Source organism: Crinia signifera, chromosome 2 (genome assembly GCF_055691185.1).
Source record: "Crinia signifera chromosome 2, ASM5569118v1, whole genome shotgun sequence".
Taxonomy (NCBI): domain Eukaryota; kingdom Metazoa; phylum Chordata; class Amphibia; order Anura; family Myobatrachidae; genus Crinia; species Crinia signifera.
Genome location: NC_139218.1, coordinates 71,024,595 through 71,033,656, shown reverse-complemented (window position 1 = coordinate 71,033,656; position 9,062 = coordinate 71,024,595). Strand labels below are relative to the sequence as shown.

Sequence of the window (9,062 nt, the reverse complement as noted above, 5' to 3'; positions counted from 1 at the left end):
ACCACCTACTTAACCGCAGAGCCCCGAGATCAGGTATACACCCCCCTGGCACAGTGAAATTCCGCCCGTGCAAGCCTGCGAATCGCTTAACTCGGCTTGTGAAAATTAGCTGGATCGGTGAATAACTGCAAATCCATTCGCAAACTGCTTACCATCAAATGAATTTTCTACTGTGTGCAGTCTGTGCGTAGCCCAGGACTTACTCAGCGGCTGAGATAGAAGCGGTCGGATTGGGGTCAGACTTTCACACAAACACGTGGACATGCCTGCGTTTTCCCTAACACTCCTGGAAAACAGCGCGTTACCACTCACAAACGCCGGCTTTCTGTCAATCAACTTGTGTACGGGCAATAACAAAAAAGTAGCAGAATTTTATCGCAGGATGGCCACGTGTAAGTGCACCATGAGCCACACACATGCGCAGTCTATGGATAATCGCTCGTGCTGCGAATTGGCAGTTGTGCAATGAGGTCTGAATAACCCCTATTATTAAGCTCTGCTTGGCATACTACTTAGCATTTCACTATAGGATTTGCTGATTTAGCATTTTGAAATTTTAGAGGTTGATAAAAAACTGGTTGAGTCTTCAATTATTTTATCATAGGGTTGCTACAATATCCATTAAATCAGGGACACATGAATTGCACAGATTATGTATCTGGCTGTGGGATTTTAGCAATAGTATTTTATCAGTGTGCACATACAGTACCTACAGGAAACTGGAAGTCATACATAACAGTCGGATCTCTACTGGTGGAAGAATGGGTGGATATAAGGCGTTCAGATATAAACTTATTTCATGTAGTGCATTTACAGGGTGTGTAGTAGGAATTGGAAGTTATGCTGAGTTGTGAGTAGTTATACTAGGGCACGAAGCTGCCACCATGAAATACACTGGTAAGAACTCATGTGTAAGGGGTGTGGCCAGGCAACAGAGAGGGATTTGGCCAATTACTAGAAAGGCCATGCGAAGAACAAAGACAACTTTGCAAAGGAGGGCACAGGGGTGTGTCAGGACAGGGCCACCCAACTCCAACATTTTCTGATCCCTGGTCGTTCGCACAGTGATTGACAGGAAATAGGCGCCTGGGGGTGGGAACCAACTATTTAGTTGGAGTGTTAACAAAACTGCTGGCATGTCAGAAAAAATGCTGGGAGAGACATGTAAAATGCAGGCATGCCTAGGAAATAGTTAGGCGTGGCAAAGCCTGTTAGGGGAGTGTTTGCGATGTCAGTTTTAGCAAGGGTATGCTGTTTTTCATTGCACCACCGATTAATTCTCTGGCTATGCAATGACTTGTGCCGAGTGTAAAAATCATTAGATGGTAAGCGGCTTGCGATGGGATTTGAACTTATTCGCATTGGTGCGAATGAATTAACAGCCGTACACATCCATTCACACAGCAGGGACATTAATTCACAAGGCAGGATAACACTTTAACAGGTTGGCACCTTAACGGATTGCTGGCCGCTGCGCAATTGCAACCATGCAAACAGGTCTGAATGGGGCCTGTAGTGTAGTACTCGTGCTACTTTACATTCACAGTGAAGTTAACTAATCTTGCAGATAGCAGTGGTGCGGTCCAATGCAACTCAGCATATGGTTGGTTATGCGTATTTCAAGTCTTACATGTAGTGCCAGCAGAGGTGTAACTCTGGGAGGCAATCGAGTCATCTGCCGCCCGGCTCCTGCTCCCAAGGGGGCACCTCTCCTCCCCTGTGAGTTTGAAACTGTTAATGGAAAGCAGTTGATATCACTTCTGTGGCTGACTCCGCCTCCTAGCAGGATCATAGATACCTCACATTCTCTTTATTCTAAACACACACACATGCATACATACAGTATATTTATATAAAGTTGGTGCATGTATGTGTGTATGTGGGGGGGGGGGCACCAATATTTATCTTGCCTCCGGGCAACTGGGACGAATTTACACCACTGAGTGCCAGTGTAATAACAACTGTCTTGTGTTAAACTCTGTTATTACACCCCTGCCCTCAGAGATTACTGTACATTTTCCAGCACAGCAGTTTGCATGTACTGTACATGCTCCTTTCAGGAATCTCTTTACCATTTGTATGGTACTCAGACATTGCCAAGTCTTTTGCATTCCTTCAGATTTGTAAAATTCCATTTGAATACTTTACAATCCACAAAGGGAGGGAATATATATAGTGCGCAGTTAGTCGTGTATTATGAACCCTCACAAAGGTTCTTCAAACGTAGACCATGTAAATGCAGCAAAATAAATAAAGGGATACCACTCTACCAGCACTTAACCCTTTGAGTGCCGACATGTTGTGTAAAATAAGATTATATTTCTTATATAAGATGAATATATATATATATATATATATAATGAATAAACATGTTTGCTTTGCAATTTTCACACCTATTTTGACAAATTCACTTGGCACTCAAAGGGTTAATAAATCCCTCATGCATCGAGGTCTTCCTTTTTTCCAACGGTTCCTTTCCTCCTTCAGGTGCCGTGGTAAATATGTTTGCGATGTTCCACGATTCTCATACACCACTGAGGAAAATACAAGTTCTTACACTCAAACACATAATAAAAGACAGTTCCAGAATTCCACAGACAGGCTGCGATCGCACCTGAAACAGGAAAAATGGAATACTGTATCTCTGTACTGCGGGATTTATCAAGCGCTGGTGGAGTGGTATCCCTTTATTTTAATTTGGTCCATTGGTAGAGTATACTATCTATGCACAAAGACAGACAATGAACATAAAGTCACTAATGACAATGTATAATCAACAAAAATAATTTATTTAATGGCGAACCATCACAAAATCCATTTATACAACAGGGTATGTCTTGTTTCTGTATAATGTCTCATTTTCCTAGGGAAACATACAAAGTCTCGATTTTTATGTGCTTCTATCAATGTATAATTGGTTGTTGGAAGTAGACTAGTGTTTATATGAGCACTTGTTTTAGCTTTCTTTGAATAGTTTCGTCTTTGTTCCTTTCTGCTATATTATGTAAGGGGTGGTCTGTCAGGACAAGGGTTTCCATTTAGCTGTCCTCCAGTAATCAAATGACTACACTTCCCATTCTTCTCCAGTGACTGTGGGAGTGGTAGTGTAGGAACATCTGTCAGTCTAAGATTGCCAGTCCCAGTCTAGGATGCATAGAGATGCTGCAAGTCAGCAATGTACTTACTTACGCCATTATTCTGCATTGCTATTTTACATACACGACACACTTACTACAAGGATAAATCGATCCATAAATATGGCAGGACAAACACCATCTGTGCAAATCTACCCACACTCATCATAATTACAAAACCTAAAACAGATTATATAGATTTATACATGTAGTAAGATTGTCTTCACTAACCCTTCCCCATTGGCACCATTGTTTGCCCTTGAGCAACCTCACTGAGGAGATAGGGGAGGCTTTAACAATTACGTTTCCCTATGAGGGGATGTATCAAGCTCAAACAGAAAACTGTATAAAAAGATGTTAGTACAGAGGTAGATAGTACTAGTATTTAGTTAATACCTTTTAAAATCAGGGTGTCATTGAAAGTATAAGCAAATGTCGGGATCTACTTTTACTAAGTATATGTAAAATTCAAGTTGCTGGAATAATAAAATATCAATATATTAAAGGACATGAATATGAAATAATCTTTTTCACACGTGAAAGCCTCCAGATGGGCACATCTCCTCATTTCATACTTGGTGGTGCGGCGGACAAGCTTCAGGTTGGTCCGCCGCACCACCACGCTTGGTGCAGCATAGCCCAAAACAAATATGGCCACAGCATATGCGCATTTAATATATGCATATATGCGGCGCCCATATTTGTTTTGGGCTATGCTGCACTTTGTGACCAGGCTGTGGCTGCTTGCATATATAGGATGACGCCAGCCCTGGAAGCACGGTCGGTGGCCCAGCCAGAGGGAAATCTGGACCGGCCCACCGGGAAATGGCCCGGTTTGCCAGTGGGCCAATCCGCCTCTGCCGTAACCTTGACAAACTGTTACGACCTAGGCAGCTGCATCATTATAGGATGACACTGGTGGTCCATGAGCCAGGGAAGCAAACCTAGCAAACCTAGTTAGTGGATTACTGTATACAATTTGGCATAATGAATAGGTAAAGAGCTTGATACATGCCCTCACTGTTCGGGTAGCAGATGCTCTGCTCTGATACTCTGTGAAAGTGCGGAACACTTTTAAACTTGTTCTATATTCATTTAAAAAATACTCAGTGTTAACCTTTTGTGTGGGCAGCCTGGCACAGATCATACTAAGAGAACCCCATATCCAAGTATGTAGAGTCTTTTTATTATGTATACATGGAGTTAGAAAGTCGCTACACAGTGAGTGCTGTCACCCATTGTTGATCTCCTCTGTAGCCATGAGAAGTCAAATGTTATATCGCACCCGATCTCCAGGCGGGTCTAGCATAGCGGCTAACCCCGGCCAAACTTATTGGCGCTCCAAAAAATGGGTGCCGTTTCCCATTTCTTTTCACCGCCTACAGGGTGACCAAATCATTTGAATACCGCAGAATTACTTCTCTTTTAAACATGTAAATTATATTGTCCTAATACACATTCCCAGAATGGAGACTTTTGTAGCACACCGCAATTGTGGAGCACTTTTGAACTCCCTATAAAAGGTGATTTATTCTAACTCTACCCTCATTTACAACGATTTAACACTTTACTGAGGCCAGGTCATCATAACCCTACATGAGTATTAACAGTGACTACATAATTGGCTTTATCCTTAAAAATCTGTCTATCGTGAGGGCAATCTGCACTGGGGGTATATAAGTAAAATGTGACATATTATCCTTAGTTGTAATTTAATAAGGGGTTGATGTATCAAGCAGTGTAATGAAGAGGTGAACAAGTGCAGAAGTTGCCCATATTAACCAGCCTATCATTATATAGAATGTACTTCATAAATGCTACCTCAAAGCTGATTGGTTGCTATAGAAAACTTCTCCACCTCTACACTCTTCTTTCTGCTTGATACATTACCCCTAAATGTCCCAATTTGGCCATTAGATAGGGAATTCTCCTGTATTTGTATATGTGGCAGCTTTGTGTATGACATCTTGACATATTCCTATAAAACTTCTTGACATATTTTTTCCTTATGTGCAACTATTTTCTTCTGGACAGCGTGCAAATAAAACACTCCTGTACAGAATATCTGACTTCTTGGTAATGTTGTAGACAGTCCTCTGAGTCGATGCTTTTATTTGCTGCATAAAATCCACCTGTAAACAGAATGTTACTTACTTATCTGGATTCTTCAGAGCAGTGCAGGGACTTCTGGTCACCATAGTGGCAGCCATGTAAATAGCTGTACCCAAAAGTCAATAATCTGTAGAGAAGGCTTATGTGCGCATTCTCCCTAAAGCACAACTTTAACATTTCCATAAAAGTTGACATTGTTTCATTGGGGCCTCCAGGTAACAAAAATGAACAAAATCAACATCCCACTTTGCCCAAAGTATGTCTAGTGCATAAGATAAATGGGCAACGAGAGCTTCATTGTACAAAAAGCAGGTACCCCTATGCCCTGGTAACCACACGGACTGTGCGGTCCAATGGAAGATTTAATGAGGTCACTGAGACTCGGTGAACATGAATCGTTTCTATGAAATCCCCCAATGCACCTCGTATAAACAAATATATAAATTCATATATACATATGTAACTAAACACACACGCTATGAGGGATCAGGCATAAAAGTGTGCATGTGTCATTGTGAATCCCATTGTATTGTAGTTTCTGGGAGTTTTCTAGCATCAGTATACAGTATAAACATCATCACACTTTAATGCACAATCCTTAGTAGTTCTCCTATCTGCTCTCTAATATCTGCTCTTAATGTAGTTCTGGATTCGTGGCTCTTTGTTCTTCTGTGTTTTTATGAGTATTGTTCATGCAAGTTTATGCAACGGACCCTGCTCCTTTCTAAACACCTCTAATCTATGTAATTTTTTTGGGCCATTACCATTAACCTTTTGTGCTGAAGTTAAATGTTGCATTGGGACCACATAACCATCTGGACATAGTCTTCTTTTGAGGTATGAAGGAAGGATCTAGGGCTTCAGCTGAAAGTAGGATGTAGAACTAAGAGCAATAAGACCAGCGGGAACCGGACAGAAGGATAGGAGAGCTGGGAATGTGACGTCTGTTGTGAGCTGCAGTGCAGGCCAATGCTGCGCCATTGCTGAAAATTGTCTGTGGCCGACCCTGGGGTAAAATTAATCAGTTCAGCCAATGAGGAAGCAACAAGAGTCCGGAAGCTTCTTACACTTGAGAGTGACAAGATGTAATTTCCTCCTCTTTTTCTCCTCCCACCAAGAATGAGGTTGATCTTACTCTTATATGGACACTTCATATTCCCTTGTGTCCTGCAATGGTAATAGGAAAGAACAAACAAAAAATGTGGATTAGAAATAATAATGATAATCCAAAATAGTTTCTGTAAGATCTATTTTTATTTGTGACAATCACATACACCGGTTAAAGATGAAGTCTGGTTCTTTATTCTCAGCAGGCAGACAGCATTCCGGGATAACAGATTTGTATTTCTTAAGTTACAGCAAGGCAGTTCTCAGGTTACAGCAATGGCAGTTCTCACAATAAGGGTACTTCCAGAGAATCCCTAACGTAATCCCCGGACCCCGCAAGCCTATTGCCCAGACACTAACGTTTTCTGCATCGACCATGTCTATGTCAACATTTTGCCTGTGTCGACCTTCTGTCAATTTAAAAAACTGTGAAATATAATAGACAGTTATCTTTTGCACATTTTTGTCTGTCTTTTATATTTTGCAGTTTTTTTATGTATTGTTAATAAAAGTACATTTTTATTTGAAATATAGTGCACTGCAACAGGACATTCTTCTCTTAGTCAGTTCCTTACTTTTCAAACAGAGCGATACATCAGTGGTGTATTGGGTCAATCTCCCTAACGTCTGGTGGTCGCGTTGGGGATCCGGGCTGGTAAACGTGTAAATATCCCGATCCCACAATCCCGGCTGGGATTGCGGAATCAGGACTTTTTAACATGCTTAAAATCCCTATTCTCCCAACGGACGCCGGATTGGCAGTGCCGGCGGGTAAGGATTTGAGCCTGCAGAGAGAGTTAGATTTGGATGAGTTATTTTGTTTCTGTGCAGGGTAAATACTGGCTACTTTATTCTTACACTGCAATTTAGGTTTTAGTTTGAACATATCCCACCCAAATCTAACTCTCTCTGCACATGTTACATCTTCCCCACCTGCAGTGCAGCATGGTTCACCTGCTTACAGGTCTGAATAAGGCCCTTTATCTCCATCCACTTTATGGGCAGTATTCAATGACGGAGTTCTCCGTGCATGGAGAGCGTTTTATTTTGCTCTCCATGCACTCTCCGTGTTCCGGAGGGCTCGCTGCCACTCCTGCTCCCACTATTCAACGTTTTTAAGACTCGCCGCCACTCGCGGCGAGTCTTAACCCCTGCAGCGGACGAGCGTCCGCGGCAGGGAGCTGACAGGGAGCCGTGGGACGTGGCATCCAGGGAGATTAAAGTCTCCCTGGATGCCACAGAACATATGTGAGGGTAGGGGGCCCCCCTGGGACCCAGGCAGCACAGGCTGCCCCCCCCTATAGCCAGCGGGGGACCAGTATTCACTGCACCCGAACGTGCATACGGGTGCAGTGAATATATGAATATCTAATGAGCGGCTCGAGCGCTCCGGCCCCCTGCTGGCTGCACTGTGTAAAAAAAATTAAAAAAAATATATTTTTTTAAATTAAATATATATTCATGTGCTATAAGCACATGAATAAAAATCACATGCCCCTTCACAGAAAAAAATTCCTGATTTTTTGACACCAAAATTAAATACAAAACCCTTTTAGATTAAAAGTTCACATTCCAGCTCTCCATCAAAAGATGGAGAATTTCTACACGGAGAGAGACGGCGAAAATCACTTAGAAAGACGGAGAACATTTCACATTGAATAGGGTTGCTCGCTTTTGGAGAGCAAAATGCTCCGTCCAAGGCGAAAAAAGCACAAATTCTCCACAAAACACGGAGAACTTTTCTCATTGAATACTGCCCTATGTCAATCCAAAATTTAGTACACCCCTTAATCTGTGGCTGGCCAATGTAGCACTGTATTCTATCTTCAGCTTGCTCAAGGGTCCGTTTGCTGCTAGAACAACAGTCAGACATAAATGCAGTGTAGTAAAGCTGGCTGATTCAGAAGGCATCATCCAGTTATAAAGGCAATAATTAGTCAAATTAGATGAGATTTCTCCTTTACCCTACAGCTGTGTCCCAGATTATCACTGGACAATCTGGTCAATGCCTCCATTGTGGATTACCCCACTCACGAAATTCTCTTGTAAATAAGTATGGCTATTGTTTACTCACCCCTGTCTCAAATGTGGGATTGTCAAATGCAGATTCCACTGTGACTTGATCATAGGGGGGTGATGGAGAAAGCGGCAGGCGAAGAAGAGCTTTTCCTTGTAGCCTGTACAAAGAGAATGGAGAGGAATAACTACATAGGAAGAGGCATTTTACAGCTCACTGAGCCCATCATGGAAGGCTGTACTGATATATTCACTTACTTGGAGAAATATAGGTAGATTGCTGCGATTACTAGGGCCACCATGATAACCGGAACAAAGACGGCCAGCAGGATATGCGCGCCTTCTACAGGAATGCCTGAAGCTGCTGCTTTTTCCACAGCTGGACAGAAAGAACAGAAAGAGAATCAGCCACTTCACTGGTTTTCCCAGGAAAGTCCCTTTATGTTTCAATAATTCTGACTCTTGATACAACCATATTAATGGTACAATTCGGAAATAGGTTCCTATAACTGTTTTCCTGTTTTGGGAGCTAAAAGAATGAATTAAATAAAAAAAAACAATATGATTTCCGCAAAACTACAACCCTTATACACGCGGTGAGATATGCACTATTTTTCTATTCGATTTTGCTTATAGAAACAAAATCGAATAGAAAATTGAATGGGCATCGAATGGTTCTGCTACATTCGATGC

General features: G+C 42.0%; 1 protein-coding gene across 1 annotated transcript in view; it reads right to left on the bottom strand.

Annotated features, from left to right (window-relative positions):
* Positions 1 to 2,770: 2,770 nt before the first annotated feature.
* Positions 2,771 to 9,062, bottom strand: part of SEZ6 (seizure related 6 homolog) — a 519,872-nt gene continuing 513,580 nt past the window's right edge. The window contains exons 15-17 of the mRNA XM_083172348.1: positions 8,628 to 8,748; positions 8,428 to 8,530; positions 2,771 to 6,413 (exon numbers count right to left, since the gene is read on the bottom strand). Of these exons, the coding sequence (XP_083028474.1) occupies positions 6,384 to 6,413; positions 8,428 to 8,530; positions 8,628 to 8,748 (254 nt within the window). The 3' untranslated portion in view covers positions 2,771 to 6,383. The remainder of the gene's footprint in view (positions 6,414 to 8,427; positions 8,531 to 8,627; positions 8,749 to 9,062) is intronic.